Source organism: Drosophila serrata, unplaced genomic scaffold (genome assembly GCF_035046125.1).
Source record: "Drosophila serrata isolate PLE 108 unplaced genomic scaffold, ASM3504612v1 contig_376, whole genome shotgun sequence".
Classification (NCBI taxonomy): domain Eukaryota; kingdom Metazoa; phylum Arthropoda; class Insecta; order Diptera; family Drosophilidae; genus Drosophila; species Drosophila serrata.
In genome coordinates this window covers 2,010,743-2,031,941 of record NW_028257274.1, presented here as the reverse complement: position 1 = coordinate 2,031,941, position 21,199 = coordinate 2,010,743, and the positions used below count along the sequence as shown (strand labels likewise).

The window sequence follows — 21,199 nt, the reverse complement described above, 5'->3', positions numbered from 1 at the left end:
TGAGTCTGCAGATTTATTAACCTAATAAAAACTAACATAGGAATGGTTTCCGAATTAAAATTGATGCATTTTTGACCAAGTTATGATCGATTTTCACTGCAATAAATTTCAAAGAGCTTCCTTTCATCTTATTAAATAAATTTGGATACATTTGTAATAGACACAAACACAATAAGAACTAGAATTTAAATCGTTAATTATTTAATATTAAGTAATGTTCAAAAAAATCAATATAATTTTGTACTCCAGCTTATAAACTTGCATGTGACTGCGTATACGTAATTGTATTTTGTTTTATTTTGTCGCTCACCCAAGTTTGCTCGTCTTGATTTAAGTTCAACACGTGACTCACGAGACGTGAGCAGCGAATTAGGTAAATCAAGCACACAAAATAGAGCGAAAACCGCAAAACAAAAGCAAAGAAAAAAACAAAAGCCAGACACCAGTAAACAATTCAGAGCAAAGCAGACGCAATAAACAAGGTCCACTCTAGCGATGTTGTTGATTTATTCTGCAGGCGCCACCTGTTGGCAGCTTGACTTACTCAACCGTAGTGGGGGGTGGTGACGTCCTTGTCTCCCTGCCTCTTAAAACCTGCATGTCTATCTGTTTGTTTTGCGGCTTCCTTACTTGTGAGAACGAGAGTTATTCTATGTATGTGTGGCAGTGGGTGTTCCTCTGTGTGTGTGCGTGAGCGTTCGTGGGCTTGCTTTTGTGTTTGTCTAAACTTGTGGCATGTTAAATGCCGTTAGAAATTTTGTTTGGCTTTACTTTTGCTTGAATACCTCGTTATTTGTGGGATATAGAAGGGTGTATAGGTGTTAAAGGAGATTTATTAGAGATATTTTAAACAAAATAGAAGTCCAAGGCTCTACACGGAACCTTTTAGGTTAGGCCTTTTCCAATTTCATTAGGGTGTAACTCAAACTAAACACCTGAATTTGAAATTAAATACTGTTAGCTAGCAGCATGCATTTTTTTAAATTAAAACTAAATAAGATATTTTTAAATCTAATTAAAAATATATAAATTTCTTTATTTATTTCTAGATTTATTATGTATTCAAAGGCACCTGAACTGGCCCTAAAAGTTATACTATACTTTAGATGCGGCCATACCGGAAGTGAGCCATAGGAATATATTGCATACTTTCTAGAGCCTCCTAAGGTGATTTAAGCAATACAATTTTGTTTACTTTATTAAACTTTATAACGTAATGATAGCAACCCGGTACTCTGACATTCGAGCTGTCCAAAGGCTTACCTTTTTTCTTCTTGGCTTTTTTCGCAGAGCCTTGCCTCGCTGATGTGCTCGTAAATCACAAACTTCATAATTTCTACGTCATTTTGCGGGCGTGCGAATGCGTGGCTTTAGCTTGTTGGCTCTGAGTGAATTCTTTTTTTTTTTTTGTTTTGTATTTGTCCCGCAGCTCTATACGTGACGTTGGCAGAACAAATCGCTTTTGTTTTTAGCCATCATCTGACTTTTGCCTGTTTGCTCCTTTATGGCCCGCTGCGCTTTGGACTTTCGACTTTGACGCATTTGCGCCGTATTAATTCTGGATCCAACCGTGCAATTTCACTGAACTTTCCACCATTTTTTCGTCTTCGTTTTCTGCGGGGGAACTCCTTTTGGTCTTTTGGTTCGGTGGCCTCCGCTTCCATTTGGCTGATTGCATTTTCATAACAATTTGCAGGATTACTAATGCGCCACGTTGGTCCTGCATTTGCATGACCTTGGCAGCCAGAGAGCCAGCCGCCCGCCCGGCTCATTAGAATTTCATTTGTAGTCAGCGAGCGGCAGACGACGGGAATCGATAAACCCCAAAATGTATTTTATGGCCAAATTGGAATTTCGAGAATCCTTAGGAAGGATATGGAAACTGTGGAACGTAAGCGGGGAATACGCGAAATATGCTAAGCTTTATTTTTTTGGAATAATTTGCAACACATCAAAGTAATCCTTGAAGGCTTCCTTAGGACATATACACAATATACACATAAATATCTGGTAAGTAAGCGAACTTGGTCCGTCATTAGAATTGAGTAGGTTACTGAATCAAGTTGTTTATAAACGCTTAAGCTTAGGATTTATCTTTTATCATTACTTTGCTTACATTTTCCTACTGTTACAGTTATTTATTATGACAGAATAGTAAGGTAAGCATTTTTATAATCTTTTTGGTCAAAAGAATTACTTATTTCAACTTTTTTCTGGATTAAAACTACTATATCAACTGCTTGCATTGTATTTTCAATTTAAAATTTTATAATAGACACTTTGTAGCAATGCTCGAATATTTTTCTGAGAATAATTAAATGGTTCGTTGTTTGTTTTTAATAAAGATTTATATACCTAAAAGGTGGGCGTTTCACTAAGTGATTAATTTATATTGTATCATTTGGAAAATTTACAAAAAGCTATTATAACCTCCTCTGGCTTCTTACATATTAAAGAGTACGTCCCCCAGCGATTAACTAACGGAGACTTTGCAGCCGACACTATTCTTACACTAAATAATTCTGAATACTTGAAAGACTAGTTCGGGCATACATACATATATGTACATATATTCGACCGATTCAGGTTCGATTTCCGATGCTGCATGAATGAAAACTTAATATTTAAGAGACACAGAGAGAGAGAGAGAGGAGAGAGGCTTGCGATTAACCTCTAATTGCCCGGCAGGTGAACGCGACAACAGCTTATACTAAACACTTTGGTAAGAATCCGGCCTGGAATTAGCATCAGGAAGTTTTGTTGTTCGTTCAGTTGTTCTGGGTATTGATCATCGCATACTGTGAGGCAATCTGCGGCTTGACCAGCGACAGGCGATCATTCAGTGAGTTCTGGAGGGGATCATAGATGGCATTTATTATGGGATCTCGCCTGGCATAAGAGGATGCCTTGCCTGCACTAGAGTTTGCTTTGGCTGCTGTTCCGCTGAGTCAATGGAAACGCGTTGCGTCTGACTGGAATTGGTGAGAGCTCTGCGCAGGCGCCGTGACTCGATGTTGTTCCGGGAATTGAGTGATCCCTTGGAGACCTTCTTGCCAAAAAGCACAGCCTGGAAAGGGATAAGAGTGAGTATGTATCTTAATGAAGTTCAAAACAGAAATTCCTACGATTAATAACTTAAATCCTTTCTACCCACCTTGAAGGCCTCTCGGAACTTGTTACTCATCAAGTTGTATAACAGCGGATTGATGCAGGTGGACAGGTAATAGAGTACTCCGGAGATGTAGGTCATTACCGTGTAGACAAACTCATGCTGGTCCCTTAGGTCTGCCCCACGTGCTGGGGCATAGATGGCAATCAGTCGCTGGGCATGAAAGGGGGCCCAGCAAAGGAAGAAGCATACCACCACGGCAACTGCACAAAATGGGGGGATGACGATGTATTTGGGTTCAAATTCGGGTTCGTACAGACGCAGCGAGAGCACAGAGATAAAGAGTCAACGATTATATTTTTCGGTAATCGCAATTGTCATCATAAATGGCAAATGCCGAAATGACAAACGCAATAAATTGGACGCAGACGGGTTGATTAGTGTGCTTAGAGGCATATGGCCAAACAGTTAGAGTACACTTCAATACAAAGTTGGGATAATTGAAATTAATTAAACAAGGAGAGAATTATACAAAATTGTTTTTAGGATAAGATAGGACCTGTTTTCCACAGGGATATTCTGGTGTTTAGTCTTCCTTAGATTATGTACTGATTGCTTTATATATTCTTGACTTGTTTGTTATACAAAGGAATGTCTTGGGCCAATTTCTCTCTGTGTTCTTGCCAAATTTACCAAAGCTTAGCTATATAATTACCAAGCATCCTGAGCACCCGCCGGGTACCATAGTGATTGAGTCGACCCCTCACCGAGCTGAGCTGTGCCCCCGAGCCACCCACCGCTGCTGCTCCAGATCCGGATCCATTGAGATTCATGGCATTACTGGATCCCGCATATCGATAAAGGATCGTGTCACTGGGAACACTCTTCAGCTGCTGGCGGCGGGAAACCGATGCCGGAGCCTCAATCCTGCTAGAGCGATACAGGTGCAGGCCAATCAGCAGATACAGCACCAGGATAATGGACATCGGGGCCAGGAAAAAGATAAATGTGGACAACTGGAACGAGTGCTTCACTATGATCCGAACAATGCCACACTTGACCACGCCATCATCGGCAAAGATTCCAAACTGTGCGGCCTGCGGAATGGCTGTAATCACGGCCAGCAACCAAACCAGGACAATTATCCTGGTGGCCCGACTGAGTTTACTCATGGCCTGGCCCAAAAATGGATGACAAATGGCTATGTACCGCTCCACGGTGAAGGCGGTTATGGTTAAAACTGTGGCATTGGCCGCCGTCTCGGCCAATAAACCCCTGCCAATGCAGACATATTCGCCAAAGACGTATGGGTATTTGGACCAGATGAAGGCCACCTCCTGGGGCACACCAGAGAGCAGAAGCAGGAAGTCGGAGATGGCCAGGGAGAAGAGATAGTAGTTGGTGGCGGTGTGCATAGAACGGTTCTTCTTAATCACAATACAGGTACTGATGTTGCCCACCACACCGCTGACAAAGATCAGGGAGTAAACTACGGTCACAGGTACCACGATTCCAAGGGGATCTCTTGTTGGTCCTAGGGTCTGGCTGACATTGCCCGGTGGCTCGGAGATGGACATATCGGCGTCGGTGATTTATTTGGAATTTTTCCCCCTTTGTTTTCACAAAATTTCCACTAACAGCGCTAAATTCCAGTGTCGCTTAACTCGGCTGCTGTGCTGTGTGTCCCCTCAACTATGCTAATTATAATAATTTATTGGAGCCAACCGGGGCGCAGAGGAGGAGAGATTTCTCGACTCTTGAGTCTCGATTCGATTCCTCGGTTCTCGATTCGCGATTCTCGACTCCGGACACCGAATTCCCCGACTGGCACGCAAACGCACCAAATTACCCGGCACCGCCGATTCCGGGGGGCGCGACTCACTGCCTCAATCCAAATCGATGCTATATCGAAGCTATATCCCGCGGGTATCGAGCAATGAGCAACTGCAACCGCACTCCAGCGCGCTCCGAACTTATCTGATAAGCCGCGGCGACAGTTCATTCAGATTTGTATCTGAAATGAAAGCCAGCGACGAAGCGTCGCGTTTTCCCCTCACATGAGAGTGTGTGTGCTGTTTAGAAGGTACGCGACATGGCTGCAATGCGGCGAACGTGCAAAGGTAATTATCCATCTTGATGGGAAGTGGAGTTTTGGATACAACGCAGATGTTGAAACTACTTAACTTTAATTAGCAAAACAAGGTTTAATTATGGTATTTTCTTAAACAAATTTTTAACTGCAAGCTGAAACTAGTTTTATTTAAAGTGGTGACACGTGATAGAATTTTAAGAGAAGCTTGAACAAAAATATTTGAGCAAAGACAACATTACGTGTGCGTGATATGCTCATGAGGAGGCTCATTATAGCAATATAATTAAATTCAAATAAGTAAAAGCAAAGAAATTAGCATTCTCAGTAGTCATTATTAAAGGGTATTTATTATAAATTTATTATATTATTTATTTATGGAATTTAAAGAACAAATATGATATAAAATGAGAGAAGTATAGTTCTAAATTTATGGTTTTATATTTTCGTCACTTATTGAAGGTATTTATTATAACATATTTATAGAACAAATACATACAAAATATTGAATTAAGTACCCAATTATGATGTATTCCTTCTTCCATCTTATACATTTATGTCTCTTAAAATATTCCAAGGACCATTAAGTTTTTTGCCAGGTTCTGTTACAAAACTTATTTACATTTACTGTTGAAACCCACGCGCACCTTCCTGCCGTCTTATTTACGCTTTCGTGTGTGTATTTTGGCAACAATATCTCATAGTGGCTATGGAGCAGCACAGTTTGCCTCGGGACATTAGCCACTGGGTGCCAACAAAAACAACAGGCAAGAGCTACTAACTTGGCCGAATGCGTTTCGCGAGTGCCTCTGTTTGCGGTTCGACGGTTCGCCGGTTCTCGGTACTCAGTTCTCGGTTCTCAGATATCGGGTCCGGGGCTCGGGTCTCCATACTCAAGACACTGGCTAGTTGTCGCATGTCCCACGCTGTCGACGAGTGACATTCTCCTATGGCCACATAATATTCATATTTTCATTCATTTGTTTCGTTCCGTTTAGCACTATGCTAAGTGACAAGGATAGGGGGGGACCCTATCTGGTTATCGGCCATAACCCCAACGCACACGCCCCTTGAGATGGATGTCAAAGGGCGTGCGGACCCTGAGGAGTTTGTTACGGTTACTAAAGCTTTTCTCGAAGCTTTTTTCGGGAGGCAAAAATACGTGTAAAAGCCCATCAATCAACGCCACGGTGTGATGGATGAAAGCTCAAGGGGTGTGCAACGCCAAGGAAATGAAAAGCGGGTAGGTCACTAGAGTTAAAAGATTAAATCATTAAGTACAAACTAAATACAGCCATTAATTTTCATTTTAAGCTGGATTAAATCAGAACGCAATTATCTTATTTAAACATTTAAATATATATTGTGTGTTTATTTAGGTTTCTTCAAAAGAAGCTGAATATCTTTTTAGCACATTTATATATCTTATAAATACTTTCCCTTTTCAGGAAATTGCAATATTGTTTTTTATGTTTCGATTAGCTTATAACACATTCAACACTTAATAAATGTTTCTTAAATTTTTGAATATTAAAATAAAGTTCTTCAAAAGAATATATATACATATATATTCCAAAGGTTCTAATCCGGAAGATCCTTCCCAACGCACCGATATCAAATCATTTCACATTTAAAAACTTTTCTCAAAAATGCTCTTAACTCTAAGGATTAAAATTTATATATCAGATTATGGCTTTTTTATATTATTTGAACATTGACTTAAGCTACCAGCCTCTTTCTTTTTGCAAAACTCGAAACCACCATTTTCTTGCAATCACTTCGTCGTTTTTCTAGTTCCTACTAAAAGTTAGACACTCTGATTTATGTATTGACTTGAAAAACACTCAAAGAAATATATGTAGACATCTATATTCTTTATGAAGTTCGTTGGTCAGCCCCGTATTACATTTATTCGTTAGGTGTTTAAAATCAACTGAAAAGGTGTACCAAAGTAGGCTTACAAAGCCTAATTTTTGACACCCTTTTGATAGATCTTAAATACCCATTAATTTCTGTCTGAAATGGTGCTTTGGGGGTCTGATTTCTGTGGTCCTTAAAATTGTAAGTCTACAGTTTAAGCTCATTTTGTTGGCTTCTTGGTATTAATGGATTATTTAAAGCTACAATCAGAAGTCTTAGTCAAAGTTTTTATATGCTTAGTAGATCGAGTATAAAATAGCCTCAGAGTTGTGCTCTTTGAATCATAATGTAGATGGATTTCGGGTGGGATGTACACTATACTTGTACTTGTACTGTGATATTTGGCTTCTGTTATTTTCATATCTCAGAGTATCGATCGAAGGGCAAAGTTTAAAACGTAAATCTAAGCTTTCACCTCAAGAGTTTTTTCTCACAGTTTACTGGGTTATGGATTAGTTAATTATCAGAAAATGGGATATACCCGAAAATACAATGGACTTAGCTAAGCTGCCTCGTATTGCACAGATTGGACGCCTAAACCACAATGTCGATAATCTCGGACTCGTCGTCGTCGCCCTCGAACTGGTCGTCGTTGTCCCAACTCCCCCAGTTATTTTGGCGGAGCCTGGTCCCAGTCCGTCAGTGAATGTACCTCTCCTGCTATAGCAGCACTTGCTTCATTTGTGGTCTCTGCCGCTCCAGAATCTTCTCAGCCTGCTCCGAGTCCAAGCCATCGATGGAGCAGGCAATCAGTTCCACCAAGTTGTGACCATGCCGCAGAATGTGATGGATTGACTGCAGCGTCAGCTTAGAGCAGTTGCTCAAGTTGAGGATCCTCAAACGCTTCAGATTCACCACAATATTCCGCACCGTGTCATCATCCACAGCCATGCAGCTGGACACGCAGAGAGCCTCCAAGGATGGACAATTGTGGGTAATGGCCTCGAATCCCGCTGGCTGGAATCGTGAACAGTAGCCCAAGGAGAGAGCACGTAGTTCGGGAAGCTTCAAAGCATGCTTCAAGGATCGATCTGTGAGATTGCGACAGCCCCGAAGATTCAACTCCCGCAATCCCTTCAACCGACTGATTGGATAAGGAGTAGCACCAAAGCCCATCAGTCCCTGATCCGTGATCTTTACGCAGTAATCAATGTTGAGGTTCCTAAGTCGCGTTTGATACCTGCCAAAGAGTAATCAATGATTAAGATTCATATAATATTAATGGATAAGGTAGTAATCCTTACCTGCAAATGGCTGACATGGTAAGATCCGTCACCGCCTGCCTGCAATTATCCAAGCTGAGACGCTGCAGATTGGGCAAACGCTCCAGCAAGTCGCACATGGAGTTCTCGTCAATGAAACACACCTCCTCCAGATGCAGCTCCTGCAACGCATAGTTCATTTGCTGTGCCAGACCCTGGACCAAGCCCACACCCGTCAGCTCCCGACAGTAGGCCATGGTCAGGACCTGCAGCTGTCCACTCAACTGACGAAGGGCATCGATACAACTGGAGTTGAGCTGGACGCAGAACATAAGATCCAGCACTTTTAGGGTATGCTGCCACTTGCCGGCTATGTAGAGGAGCAGTTCATTGGTCAGGGACAGCATTCCGGTGAGGTCAAGCTGACGCAGTGGGGCTGATTCCGGAACAGCCCTGATTACGGCATCGAGGAGCATCAAATGACAGTTTCCGGAGAGCTTGAGAGTTCGTAGATTCTCCATGGCCTCAAAGGCCTGGCACCACTCTCGCGTCTCAATCCCCGGCGAGCAGCTGAAGAAGATGTCCACGGATTGTAGAGTGTCCGCATGATCTCGAAGCACATCCAGCAGAGCTTGCTCATTGTTCCTGCGGTACTCGAACTGCAGACTTCGTAGGTGCACCTTATTCTCCGCCCGACGCAGCTGGAGGAGCATCAGCAGCTTCAGTGACGAATCGAGGCTCACTCCATCGCACTCGAGACCCACCAAATGGCTAAACTGCTTCATATTCAGACCATCCATGGCTCGCATTTGCTGATCATCCATGGAACTGGTGGTGGCAATTGTCAGCACCTTCAGGTTCGGCATCTTGCCATCCAAATTCCGGAACACAGGTGCATGTCGTATCTGAAGATGCCTCACCTCGGCACCCACCAGCTTGAGAAAGTTCTCCAGTTGCCGGCATTGGTGCAAGTTCCTCAGCTCAATTCTCTCGAAGCTCAGGTAGGAGTTACCGTTCTTGACGTGCTTGTGAATCGCCTCCAGGTTGTGCTGAGTTACAATCACCTTGCCCTTCTCCATGAAGCGTCGACGGCTGACCAGTTCCCGGCAACGCCAAGAAACCATGCGCAACTGCTGGAGATCATTGTAGGAGAGATACGACATAATCTCCAGCCACATCTCGTTGGGCAACAGCTCGATGGGTGCCCGCTGGGATTCCTTATCCGCATCCAGCTTTTCAGGTGTCAGAGGAGGCGGCATCGTTGGAGTCGTAGCCAAGGAGCGGGCCAAAGCTAGCAAAGGATTCATCTGCAAGTCTAGTTTGTTGTGATGCTGCGGAAAAGAAAATGTGAAATTATTATGAGTCTGAAGAAGCTTGAGTACCGGTACCCAAGCATAACCATGGTGCCGCTTTTCACCTGCGGTCCAGATCCCACCCCTCAACAGTTCGATGACCCTCTGACCACCTGTTCCCCTCCCCCGGCAGGTGTAAGCTTCGTTGCCAAGGTTACCCCAAATGCAGTTTTCCACCACTACTGTGCAATGCATTTTCCCTTGAATTTTCCCGGGACAACTCACCTGAGCGTAGCTGCAGCTCAGCCTCTCAAAGAATCGCCTCTCCCGGCGCTGACTCGGTTTTCCACTCGTTATCAGATTGTTACCCATGCAGCAACTCAATTAAAAAATGGTATTTAATGAGAAGTCAGTCGGAAAATGTATACCCGTTGTCTGCCTATTATGGGTTATGATTTTCCTTGAAAATATTTAGTTTTATGTTGTTTTCTTAACAAGTTAATTGTAGCACTTTTTGGGGTTACTTGCTTATCCTTTTATTTCAGTTAATAATTGAGAGCTCGATTTGTGCTTTAAATTATTTTTATAGAGGATTTGTTTGTTTGTTTAGTGAAAACATATCTTCTATATATTTTCGTATGCTTTTGTGCCTTTTTACTTTGATTTTCTCACTCTGTAAGTTAACTTATCTATGCTTTTCTGTATTCAAGTTTATAAAAGATTTAAAGGGATCAAATTTTGTTATTATTTGAATAGTTAACACAACATGACAGCTTGCTATTTATAATTGTTTTACAAACATTGAAAATCAAATATTTGCTCCGTGTTTTTGTTTATATTTTCCTTTAATTTGTGATTGAGTATTCCTTTGTTTTTTGTTTCCGCCAAATACTTCAGCTTATTGTCGGAGTATTTTAAGTTAATTCCTTGGTGTTTTTCCGGATTAATTTTCCAGGGTTTTCCTCTCCAATTTGACAGCAACCTGCTGCCTGCCGCTGGTCGGTGTTACAAAATCCAAAATATAAATGTGAATTTTCCCGACAAACGAACGAAAACAAACCACTCGCAGGGAGCACAGCTGTGTATCTGTATCTAATGACCAAAATTGTTTGGCCGGGGTCACAGATACATTTACAGTGAAGCCACAGTAATAATGGATTTTAAGTGTTTATAAAAGAAGAATGATTTAATAAAATAATAATGAGGGATAGGCCTTGAAGTAGTATTTATTAATTATACATTTAATAGTCATTAAATTTAATGTTTTCTCAGCTAATAATTTATTATTTCTATTTTAAAATAATTTAGAAATGTCTTTTATTTATCTTACTGAGTGTGTACTGTACCGTTACTTCTGCGTAGATAATTTCGTTGAACACGCATGCCCTCTCTCAGGCACACACACACACCGTTACACCTTCCCCTAAAGGGCCGCTCTCTTTTCGTATCTCTCTCTCTCTTTTGGTTTCTTTCTCCCGTTTTGTTTATGTTTGCTGCTGCTTTTGACCCACTTACAAAAAAACAGCAACAAAAACCCAACCATGGCGGCCTTGATTTCAAGAGAGTGTGTGTGTGTGTGTGTAAGAGCAAGAGAGCATCAATTGAGAACCACTTAGATAATTATTTACATCTATGTTACATCAACTCACTCAGAATTGTGTGCAGTGTAGACAGGCCACGCACTTACGAAATTTAGAAAGGGTATTCCTTTAATTCAAGTACAGTCCTACTTAACACATTTCTTTATACTAACTGTGGATATAATTTGTAGTATTATTACTTAAAGTATTTAATGTCCTGTTGCATTATTGCATTCCCAAGATATCAGGCTTAAAGACCCTGTAATTAAATCGACACTAGCTGAGCAATTACGCTATGCACCCTAGGTATTTTAAATAAAAGTCATATAATTAATAAAGCAATTAAAACCAATTGGTTTATTGCAAATCGAATGGTATTACAGTGAAGGTTTGTAATTTTTTATACCTTTGCAGGGTATTATAATTTTATTTATCCCTTTCCGGCCCAATAAACCATATATACTCTTGATCAGCATTAACAGCCGAATCGATCTGGCTATCTGAGAGAGATAAATACATTTTTCAAATTTTTTGAAATTTTATAAGGGGTTACATCGTTAAAATTTTCAAAAATTATTAAAAATCTTAAAATTTTAATATTTTAAATTGAGTATGCAGATTAATTAACCTAATAAAAACTAACATCGGAAAGCATTCCGAAATGAAATTAATGAATTTTTGGCTTAGTTATGATGTTTTAAAACTTATATATTTTGTAAAATGAAGATATTTTTGGTCATTTTCATTGCTTTTGAAGGTCAAACAGAGATTAATTGCCAAGACTCTTATATATATTTCGATTCACCATTAAGATCCTAATTAAAGAAACACAGGACATTTAGAAAAATAATAAACAAATAAATAAAATAAAATAATTATTAAATATATTATATGGGCTTAACTGGAACGGGAGTGCTATTTTTTTTTTAACTTAATCCTATGTGAAAAAAACAGCAAAGAAAATTAAGGCCGCATGTAGCGATCAGGTAACCAGCAATTATATATCCAAGCTGCCAAGGACTCTACAATTATATCCATAATTATACAGTTTCCCCGTATATATAAGAATCCTCTAACGAAGCAGAAACCACTCAAGAAAACCAAAGTAAGTAAGCCACAAGACGATGAAGACCACGGAAGTTATGAAACCCTATCGGATGGAAGACTTTCTGCGGACACAGTGGTTCCAGAAGCTATCGCAGATGGAGCACTTTAAATGGCAAAGGAACCCGGAGGACAATAGCCTGGTTAACGCCTCAATGAGAGGCTTCTGGCTATCGGCTTTCCTCAACGTCGTATTCTTCGGCAGCAATGTGGGGGACATCCTTCGCCATTTGTGGCTGGGCAGACCGGCGAATCAGAATCCTCCCGTATTTAGCATCACCATGTACTTCTCCATTCGCGGACTGATGCTCTTCCTGAAGCGGCGAGAAATCGTGGAGTTCGTTAATGACTTAGATCGGGAGTGTCCTCGTGACTTGGTCAGTCAGTTGGATATGCAAATGGATCAGACTTATCACCACTTTTGGCAGCGCTATCGCTTCATCCAGATCTATGCCAATGTCGGTGGTCCAATCTTCTGTCTGATGCCCGTGGCCTTCTTCCTGCTGGGTCACGAGGGCAAAGGAGTTCCGGTGGCCCAGCATGAGCAACTTCTGGCCGGCTGGCTGCCATGGGATCTGCGCAAGGATCCTAGATTTTATTTTTTCGTCTGGTTCATCGATGTGGCCTGCACCACTTGCGGCGTCTCCTTCTTCGTGACCTTTGATAATCTATTTAATGTGATGCAGGGACAACTGCTTATGCATCTCAATTACCTTGCCCGGCAGGTTGCAGACCTCGATCCAAGCCAGAGTGTGAACAATGAGGGGGATTTCTTTTCGGTTCTGAGGAGGTTGGTGCAGAGGCAACAGCTCCTCAATGGACTGTGTAATAAGTGAGCTAGCTGTCTTAAGTGCCTTAATAAAATGTTTAATCTATTCTTATGCAGATATAATGAGATCTTCAAGGTGGCCTTCCTGGTGAGTAACTTTGTGGGGGCCGGATCCCTCTGCTTTTATCTCTTTATGCTGTCGGAAACATCGGATGTGCTGATCATCGCCCAGTATATCATACCCACCATGGTCCTGGTGGGCTTCACCTTTGAGATCTGCCTGCGCGGTGCACAGCTGGAGGAGGCAGTGAGTCTTAATTGCATCCTTAATTATATATGTATATTAATTGAGCCTTTACAGTCGGAGAGGTTGGAGCTGGCCTTAAGTAGCCAGAATTGGTATTTGGGCAGCCAGAGGTACCGGAAGTTCTTCCTGCTCTGGATGCAGTATGCTCAGCGAACACAAAAACTAGGAGCCTTTGGCCTAATCCAGGTTAATATGGTGCACTTTACCGATGTGAGTAATGTCTCAAAAGGGAAATTAAAATTTATATAATATATACTAATATATCTCTGATTTACAGATTATGCAGCTGGCCTATAGGCTGTTCACCTTCCTCAAATCGCATTAGATTTCCTTTGTACTTATGATCCTTGTTGTTTTCTTGTATTTTATTTTTTATTCTTTTACACATTCTTTAGAGACCAACTACAAGCTTAATTGAAACCTAATATAATTAATATAATTATTCCCCTTAAAACATGTAAAACTACTTTAGACTTGCAATCCTTTCAGTATCAGGCAAAAAAATCGATAAGTAAAGGCTTTGATTATAATTAAAGCAATCCCAGAGGAACGCGGGTACTAAAATTTATTATTGTTGACGTCGTGAAAATTAGTTCCCGGCTTTAGTTGCTTTTTAGTTTTTTTGCTACTTAGTTGCTTTTCATAAGGACACCCGACAGGATCATGGCTTCACCCAGGCGCGTCGTCCAACTGGGATTCATTTGGTTTTGCAATTTAAATGGTTTAACCACTTTTAGCTTTTACTCGGCAAGAATTCGCGAGTCCCGCTTTCTCTTCTGCTATCGAATATTTCACAATATCCTGGTAATGACCCTAACCATTAAGTTCTTGATGGACTTTTGGTATTTTAGTGCCGATTCCTTTGAGGAATCACCGCTGGTGCGCCTGGCTGCCATCACTTACTTCGGCTTGGTATTCCTGTCGCTCATCAGCTGCATGGGAAGTGCCCATCGACGACAGGATCGTATACGGAATTTGATCACGAAGCTCCAGGAGATGGAGGACGTAAGCAAATCTCGTAACTACAGGGTTCCCAGAGGCAGGAAGCGTTTCCTAAATCTCCTACTGATTGTCCTAACCGCCCTGCTCGTCCTTCGACTTGCTGTTCATGCCTACTTGAATGTGAATAGATTTCGCCGGGGAATCCACAATCCCTGCAACTGCTTCCTGTCCGAGTGTATGATCTTTGCTATGAACTCCTTAGCCTTTGGTCTCATGCTAGAGATAGCCCGCAACTGGTGGCGACTGGAGTCGGGTTTGAAAATGCTGATCTTGGATCCGGAACCTCGGCCGGACCGGCTGACTCATTTACGGCAGCTCCAGACCATGTTCCAGTGCCTGATTGATATGATGGATGAGGTGTGCTTGGTGTTTAGGTTCGTGTTTCTGTGCTATTTGATGCGCAATGTGTGGAGCGGCATACGGGTCGGATACATGCTAGTCCGCGTCTGTCTGGGTCACAGTGCCATTGAATCCGAGCTGGAGTACCTGCAGATGGTATTTGTGACCTGCATTCAACCACTGTTGTTCTCTTTGATGATGAACTCCCTGACCCATACCACCGACTCTCTGCTGGAGGATACCAAGGCCACGATTAGGGGGCTATATAGTCGCGGGAATTGCCAGGTGGAGCGCAGGGTAAGTTTTAGAGATATATGTAAAGGTTCTATATCTTTCCCTTTCCCAGATGGAATGGTTCTCCCTGCAACTGGCAGAGCAACACACCTATGTCCACATCTTCGGTACTTATCGCATGAATCGAAGCTTAGTTTTCGATGGCTGCTCAGTTATCCTGCTGCATGTCATCTATATGGTGCAGTGCGAGTACACTTCAATGTTTTAGATATTTTCTGATTCTTTGCACCTATTCTCTATATGTTTTGGTAAAAAAAAATAATCCTTAAATAACTAAATAATCTTTGCGAAGCCGTAATTTATATATCCTTGCAGTTTGCTATTAAAAATGGAATGGGAAATCATACACTTTGGCTGTCAAAATTAGTTATTATTATTTTGTGTCATTGCTTGGTAGTTTAAATAAAAAAAAGAGTGAAACAGTACAAATACTGTTTTTAATTACCAGATACTTGATCTAAAACGTTTGGTGTTTGGAATTCGAAAAACTTCAAATTCGGCTGTAACAATTTAAAATATTTCACTTGCCCGCCCCTTTACAGCACCTATCGCTGTTAACTTTCGATAGCTTGCCTATCGATAACTTGCTTGCGTTAACAGCAGCAACAGCTGTTTTGCCAACCAGGGCTACATTATTGTTTGTTAGTTTTTTAGTTTTTGCACCAAAATTTTTGTCTCTTTTCTCTTCTTTCTTATATAAACAAATTGTGTGCTGTCCCGCTAAATCTAAAGATGCCAAATCAGTGCTAAAATCAAGTGAGTCTCCAGATGAAAACCGTGAGTGATAATCCGTGTTCATAGTTCTATTTATTTCATTAGTTGCTTAGCCTAAACAGTTTAAAGCTCAATTAAAAGTAATTAGTTAATACTCGTAGATAATGCTAGCATGTGTTGATAACCGTTGGCGTTGCACGGCGTCGCTGTTGCTGCAGTTGCTGTTGCAGTTGCAGTTGTTGTTGCTGCTGCTGCCGCTCGTAGTGGTCATCCTGCGTGTTATCCTTGGGCAGAGCTGCCGGCGTCGCTGCCGCGGGATAGTATCCCAGACCCACGCCCACGCCCGGCGAGGGCATGGTCGTGCTGGGCTGACCCATTATAGAGCTCATAAAACCATTGGCCACGACAAAGTTTCTGAAAAATTGATTACATCAAATGAAACCAACTCCTGGCAAAAGGACATCCCTTCTGGAAGGGATCGTCTAATTGGGTTTGTGTGCGCGTTAGTGTCGTAAAATTAATTTCGTGTTAATTTTATGTGGGGCCATCAATTAAACGAGCGACATTTCCCTGAATTACTTCCGTTTCAAAAAAGGAATACATATATCTAAATATCAATTAAAAAACAAAAACCTCTTCACGAGTTATCCATCAAAGGCGTAGTATTTAAGGCCTATAAAGGCCGGTTTTTGGGTTTAACTATTTTTGGCATTTATGAGGGGTTTGTAAATGGATGTGTAAGATCTAATTTGGCTTAAATAAACCTATTTTCAATTGTTTCAAATTAGTTTTTAGAATAGAAAACTTTAAGCTCAAATTGAAATGATGAAAAGAGAACAAGGTTAAAAATCTTATCCGGAAGCTCTAAGTGATTTGAAAATGTATTATATTTATTGTTCTCTAAAGTTAATACTCAAACCCACCTGTAATGCTGATCGATTTGAGCCTTTTCTATACGCTTATCCTTGGCCCGACGATTCTGGAACCAAATCTTGATTTGTGTCTCAGTCAGATGCAGTGTCTCAGCCAGCTCAAAGCGTCGGCTCCTGGAGATGTACTCATTTCGATGGAACTCCACCTCGAGGCGCAAAGTCTGTTCTGTACTAAAAGTAGTCCTTTGACGACGTTGTCTTCCCTCCTTGCGACGCCTGCGAGCCACTAAAAAAAAAAGAAAGAAATGGAAATGAAATTGATTAAATCAAATTAATACATTTTAATTAACAAATCACTGTCATATTTTTCACATTATTACTTGAGGGAACTACAGGCTTAATAGCTCGGATCAATGCCAACAATAGTAACAATTAAATCTGTTTCAATTTAAATAAAACTATGTAATTGCATTAAAATAATTTCCAGGAAGCTTAACCATTTACAATCACTTAAATTCATGCTTATTCATATTAATTTATTGTATCATATCGCTCGTTGATCTATTCAAAGTGAAACAATAACTAGAACACCCCTCAAACTCACCCATTGCAAATGCTATTCTTTAGCTTCATTCTTTACCAACATAATGGAGATGTTAGAGCGAAATTAATCTTACATTAACAAACCATCAAGTTATGTTCGAGGCTAAACGATTCCGCGTGTGCTTGGTTGCGTGTTTGGCCAGTTAAACAAATAATTAATCGCTCTGCTATGTGTCCTGCTACCCTGACCGACCATCCAACCCACACCACGTTCTCGTCCTTGTCCGATTCCAAGGCTCGCGTTTATGGTGCACATTAGAGATGCATTTTCAAGCAAGTTCCCCTCGGTTTATTTTTTTTATTTTTTTACTATTCATTTCGACAATCTATGCTGATCCGGGAAACTTTTAACAATGCAAACAGCTGGCCATTCATCGTCCTCGTCGGAATTCTCTCATCATCATCCTGGCATTTTCCGTACCATGGTCTCTGTTTGTTTGCATTCGGAGTGTCGCCGGCGATGAAGCTCAGCCGAGCGCACATTATGCCCCACTACCTCTGCCTCCTGCCACAACACGGTACACCACCTGACACCCACTTACAACCACCCCAAAATTGCGGTTTAGTGTCTCTAATTGATGTAACAAGGCGAAGCTGACAAGTTGTTTTTTTTTTTTTGGTGGAAGGGTGTTATAGGTTTTCGGTTGGTTTTGTGGGCGTGGTAATCCTAGTTTTTGCTTGATTACCCCTTGCCTGACTAACTCACAGCTTAAGTTCTCCCTCCTGGGTCCTTTCTTCCTGTGACAAGTTCTTTCGCTTTCCCTCTTTCTTCCTAAATATACATGTATTTTTTTAAATCACGTGTGAAATTTGATAGCCAAGTGTCCTTTGAACAGTTTTTTCTTCTTTTTCTATATGTTTCTTAACGCTTAACCCTCTACTTTTTCTTTTTTATGTTTGTGTTTTTTAGGTTTCCTGTCAAGCTCAATTACAATGTTACTTTTTTCTGTCACTTACATATGATTTTTTTAAGATTTGTGAGTTACAAAATAGGGGCTAAATATACAGTTGAAAATGGGGAATTATAATCAGGTGTCTTTTATTTTTTGGCAATGAAAAAGAAGGCTAATATATCATATTTCCTTTTAACAGCTACTAAAGCGATGTTATAATATGATAATAAAATCTTTAGAATGTCCTTTAAGTTACGATACTTGTATTATGCTGTTAAAGATGTATTTACAAATTATTATTTTATAAATAAACTTAACTTTTTAATCGAGTGCCTTCATCCTGCTTATAACTTTCCCTATTTATCCAAGCATACTCTTATTTATGATCGCTTTTTCATTAGCCATAATATTTCAATTTCTTTTTTTGTTACCTCTCACCTCACCACCACACCTGGGAAAGCTCATATTGGCCGCAAATGAAAAAGCCGCAAGTAAACGAAAACTTTTACGGTTCAATGCGTTTTAATTTTTTTTCTTGGCAATCATTTTTTTCCTCGGCTAATTTTCTTTGGCACTGAGGGTCGAGCTTATTGTGTGGCATTGTTTCCCCTGCTCCTTGGCAGCTAGCTAGCCAGCTTCGTTATGTTTATATTTTTTCTTGACTGATTTTACATAATCCTTGCCCATGCAATGATATTCAATAGCACTTGCACTTAATCAGCCCTTTTTTTCTGTATCCGATTTTTTTTTGCAGTTCCTGCGGAACTAAGTTCATCTGGCTGGGCTGCACCTGCGCAGGCGTGTGAAATGTTCATCACTTCCTCTAGGCCTTTTCAATCCTGACTTTTGTACTTTTTCTCTCTCGGGGAGATTGGGTGCAAAATGTTGGCTCCCCTGGGCTTCAGCTGTCCGCGCTGTCTGCTCCTGAGACGGGGGGCAGGACGTTGGGCCATTGGCTCCCTTGCCCGCCAATTGTCTGGGAGTAGCTCCAAAGACACCACCGCCGGCAAGGACACAACTTCTAATGCAACAGGGAATAAGGATGTTGCCCCTAATAGCAAATCTAGCAGGGAAACCATCACCGCCAAAGACAATTCAAAGGAAAAGAAGTCCATCAAGGATATCGAGGTGAGTTTGTGATCATTTTTGGCTAAGGTTAAATATGAATTATATAATTTTATAATTATGTTGTCATCAAAAGAAGAGGGCTACAGAGACTTAACCAAATGTAGAAAAATTATTTTATATAATTTCTTATAACCCTCTGACATTTAAAATTTTTTGTTTAAACATTTCGACATTTATGAAGTGCCACAGAGAAGGTTTTAAAGTTCCAAATATCAGTTTTTTTTTTTAATTGTGAATGGTTGTATAGAAAATCTTTAGGCATAAAAAATCATCTGAACTTGGCATAAAATCTGCTAAATATTAATCTGTAGGTGTGATAACTAACTAATAACTAACTTCAGATTAAATAATAATCCCCAAATCAATATTATCTTCCTCCTTTATAGCTTCCCCCCGAGCCCACCACCTGCTGCATGTCTGGATGCGCCAATTGCGTTTGGCTGGACTATGCCCAGACTCTGGCCAAGCTACTGGGGGATAATGATGAAGCGGCCCGAGAACTTGTCCTGAGCAAGATCACCGACCCGAATTTGAAGATGTTCCTCAGCCTGGAGCTTCGTCAGATGGCGCGGCAGCGGGAGGAGAAAGCGGCTGCGGAGAAGGCAGCCGCGGGGAAGCCAAAGACACCGCCCTCGAAGTAGTACAAATGTCCTTCTCTCCCTATATCTTACCATCTAGTTAGGACCAAATTTGCAGTAGCTCAAATTTACTCTTGTACTTAATATCTAAGAACAAAAACAAAACCTCAAAATAAATATTTAAGAGTTGAGTATTCCAAGACGAGTTAGTTTTTATAAGGAAACTAGCCCAGGATTAATTTAAACTAGGTTTTATTTTATAAAAACTGTTAATAATTTACTTAATTTATTTAAGACACTTTTAAACACAGTCTAAATCTATATTCTACTTACAGAAAGCGGAAAATCCGGCGCTGAAATGTGGATCACTTGGAAATCCGGCGGGAAATCCAGGCGGCAGGGCAGGATTCGTTACTCCCGCACTAATCACCGGCGGCGGACTTACATAGGTAAGTTTTTGTTGCACCTGCGGATGGAGAGGATGCTGCTGACGTGGCTGTGGTGGGAGGTAATCCTTGGCAGGACCATAGAAGTCGTAGGCGGGAAAGCCGGCAAGTGAGGTGCGTTCATCGCTGATGGAGATATCCGGCGAAGATACACTGCCACCGTCGCTGTGATAAGGCGTTTCACATGGCGGCGGCTTATGGTTATGGGTGCCAACGTCAATGTCTCCGCTCTCCGGGCTGCGCGTCTCCAAATGTCCGTAAAGTCTTTCGAAAAACTGTCGCGGCGACGAGGGTCTTTGCGGTATAGTTATAGTTATATTTGTAGAATTCGATTCCGGGTTCACGCTATCGCGTCGCTTGATGGGCTCATCATGAGACCCACTGCCACCGACTTCCACTTTTTGACGTTGCATTTGGAAAGGAGCTACCGCGGAGCTGGCCAAACTAATCACTTTGGTAATCGGCGAGCGACTGAAAGGCCAAGAGTAGTGATATATCCACTTCCGCTGGTCAAGCGACGCTTATCCTGACGGGGGCGCCTAAAAAGCTGCTTAATAATAATACAAAAAAATGCCCCTTCCTCTGTGACACCTGCAGGCTGGTGGGAAGCTCACCTGATTGGCCACAACGCTGCGAAATAAACCCTTATTTTCACTTCCGGATGGAAAGTCCTTAAGGGTGACATTAGCTCCGCCCCTTTCGAAAGCAGTAAACTGCTTGTATGTAGCTGACTGTCAACGGAAAAGTTGTGTAAAATATGCAAGCAGTACACGTCGTTTTTACGCGTTGTTGCCAGACTTTTGAACAAAGAAAGTATAAATATTATTTTTTTATGTAGTAAATAGTAGCCGAGGAATACAATTATTGGTATAAAAATACAATTTTTGAGCACTTAGCTCATTTATAATATCCTAAATCTAGCTTGAAATTAGCTAATCGCTCTCGAAAGAATTTTGTT

The 21,199-nt window shown here is 41.1% G+C and overlaps 7 protein-coding genes across 8 annotated transcripts in view; 4 read left to right on the top strand and 3 right to left on the bottom strand.

Moving 5' to 3' along the window:
* Positions 1-1,892: 1,892 nt before the first annotated feature.
* PK1-R (Pyrokinin 1 receptor) lies at positions 1,893-5,125 on the bottom strand. Its single transcript, XM_086839698.1, has 4 exons — positions 3,825-5,125; positions 3,155-3,372; positions 2,912-3,067; positions 1,893-2,849 (listed from the first exon to the last, which is right to left on the bottom strand). Exons 1-4 carry the CDS (start codon positions 4,684-4,686, stop codon positions 2,769-2,771), a joined length of 1,317 nt encoding a protein of 438 aa, XP_086695824.1. The 5' UTR covers positions 4,687-5,125; the 3' UTR covers positions 1,893-2,768.
* A 1,413-nt stretch (positions 5,126-6,538) lies between these two features.
* On the bottom strand, positions 6,539-10,705 carry LOC110190962 (uncharacterized). Its single transcript, XM_020961652.2, has 3 exons — positions 9,898-10,705; positions 8,363-9,651; positions 6,539-8,298 (listed from the first exon to the last, which is right to left on the bottom strand). The coding sequence occupies exons 1-3, from the start codon at positions 9,982-9,984 to the stop codon at positions 7,779-7,781; spliced, it is 1,896 nt and encodes a 631-aa protein (XP_020817311.2). The 5' UTR covers positions 9,985-10,705; the 3' UTR covers positions 6,539-7,778.
* Positions 10,706-11,929: 1,224 nt separating this feature from the next.
* On the top strand, positions 11,930-13,718 carry Or88a (Odorant receptor 88a). The gene is made up of 4 exons (XM_020962053.2): positions 11,930-13,128; positions 13,183-13,372; positions 13,427-13,582; positions 13,650-13,718. The coding sequence occupies exons 1-4, from the start codon at positions 12,317-12,319 to the stop codon at positions 13,695-13,697; spliced, it is 1,206 nt and encodes a 401-aa protein (XP_020817712.2). The 5' UTR covers positions 11,930-12,316; the 3' UTR covers positions 13,698-13,718.
* A 292-nt stretch (positions 13,719-14,010) lies between these two features.
* On the top strand, positions 14,011-15,215 carry LOC110191361 (putative gustatory receptor 85a). Its single transcript, XM_020962209.2, has 2 exons — positions 14,011-15,010; positions 15,060-15,215. The coding sequence occupies exons 1-2, from the start codon at positions 14,036-14,038 to the stop codon at positions 15,213-15,215; spliced, it is 1,131 nt and encodes a 376-aa protein (XP_020817868.2). The 5' UTR covers positions 14,011-14,035.
* A 363-nt stretch (positions 15,216-15,578) lies between these two features.
* On the top strand, positions 15,579-19,995 carry LOC110191268 (uncharacterized). 2 transcript variants are annotated; one of them, XM_020962064.2, is made up of 3 exons: positions 15,579-15,763; positions 18,844-19,217; positions 19,604-19,995. In XM_020962064.2, exons 2-3 carry the CDS (start codon positions 18,972-18,974, stop codon positions 19,856-19,858), a joined length of 501 nt encoding a protein of 166 aa, XP_020817723.2. In that variant the 5' UTR covers positions 15,579-15,763; positions 18,844-18,971; the 3' UTR covers positions 19,859-19,995. The 2 variants fall into 2 exon arrangements, with proteins under 2 accessions (XP_020817723.2, XP_086695821.1); XM_086839695.1 differs by having other exon boundaries at positions 15,586-15,784.
* On the bottom strand, positions 15,799-21,058 carry ro (transcription factor rough). The gene is made up of 3 exons (XM_020962063.2): positions 20,129-21,058; positions 16,645-16,879; positions 15,799-16,135 (listed from the first exon to the last, which is right to left on the bottom strand). Exons 1-3 carry the CDS (start codon positions 20,652-20,654, stop codon positions 15,889-15,891), a joined length of 1,008 nt encoding a protein of 335 aa, XP_020817722.2. The 5' UTR covers positions 20,655-21,058; the 3' UTR covers positions 15,799-15,888.
* T48 (FU domain-containing protein T48) overlaps positions 19,955-21,199 on the top strand; it is a 37,977-nt gene continuing 36,732 nt past the window's right edge. Inside the window, exons 1-2 of the mRNA XM_020962061.2 lie at positions 19,955-19,981; positions 20,131-20,244. The gene's annotated coding sequence lies outside the window, so the exon portion shown is untranslated. The remainder of the gene's footprint in view (positions 19,982-20,130; positions 20,245-21,199) is intronic.

Excerpts from the sequence above, each read along its gene's own strand:
- PK1-R (XM_086839698.1), bottom strand. The coding sequence starts at position 4,686 with ATGTCCATCTCCGAGCCACCGGGCAATGTCAGCCAGACCCTAGGACCA. Across the intron at positions 3,068-3,154 it reads AGTTCCGAGAGGCCTTCAAG|GCTGTGCTTTTTGGCAAGAA; the intron begins GTGGGTAGAAAG and ends ATCCCTTTCCAG. Across the intron at positions 2,850-2,911 it reads CAAAGCAAACTCTAGTGCAG|AACTCACTGAATGATCGCCT; the intron begins GCAAGGCATCCT and ends GATCCCCTCCAG.
- LOC110190962 (XM_020961652.2), bottom strand. The coding sequence starts at position 9,984 with ATGGGTAACAATCTGATAACGAGTGGAAAACCGAGTCAGCGCCGGGAG. Across the intron at positions 9,652-9,897 it reads TGAGCTGCAGCTACGCTCAG|CATCACAACAAACTAGACTT; the intron begins GTGAGTTGTCCC and ends TCTTTTCCGCAG. Across the intron at positions 8,299-8,362 it reads ACCATGTCAGCCATTTGCAG|GTATCAAACGCGACTTAGGA; the intron begins GTAAGGATTACT and ends ACTCTTTGGCAG.
- Or88a (XM_020962053.2), top strand. The coding sequence starts at position 12,317 with ATGAAGACCACGGAAGTTATGAAACCCTATCGGATGGAAGACTTTCTG. Across the intron at positions 13,373-13,426 it reads GTGCACAGCTGGAGGAGGCA|TCGGAGAGGTTGGAGCTGGC; the intron begins GTGAGTCTTAAT and ends GAGCCTTTACAG. Across the intron at positions 13,583-13,649 it reads ATATGGTGCACTTTACCGAT|ATTATGCAGCTGGCCTATAG; the intron begins GTGAGTAATGTC and ends TCTGATTTACAG.
- LOC110191361 (XM_020962209.2), top strand. The coding sequence starts at position 14,036 with ATGGCTTCACCCAGGCGCGTCGTCCAACTGGGATTCATTTGGTTTTGC. Across the intron at positions 15,011-15,059 it reads ATTGCCAGGTGGAGCGCAGG|ATGGAATGGTTCTCCCTGCA; the intron begins GTAAGTTTTAGA and ends TCCCTTTCCCAG.
- LOC110191268 (XM_020962064.2), top strand. The coding sequence starts at position 18,972 with ATGTTGGCTCCCCTGGGCTTCAGCTGTCCGCGCTGTCTGCTCCTGAGA. Across the intron at positions 19,218-19,603 it reads AGTCCATCAAGGATATCGAG|CTTCCCCCCGAGCCCACCAC; the intron begins GTGAGTTTGTGA and ends CCTCCTTTATAG.
- ro (XM_020962063.2), bottom strand. The coding sequence starts at position 20,654 with ATGCAACGTCAAAAAGTGGAAGTCGGTGGCAGTGGGTCTCATGATGAG. Across the intron at positions 16,880-20,128 it reads CGCCGGATTTTCCGCTTTCT|TGGCTCGCAGGCGTCGCAAG; the intron begins GTAAGTAGAATA and ends TTTTTTTTTTAG. Across the intron at positions 16,136-16,644 it reads CAAATCGATCAGCATTACAG|AAACTTTGTCGTGGCCAATG; the intron begins GTGGGTTTGAGT and ends TCAATTTTTCAG.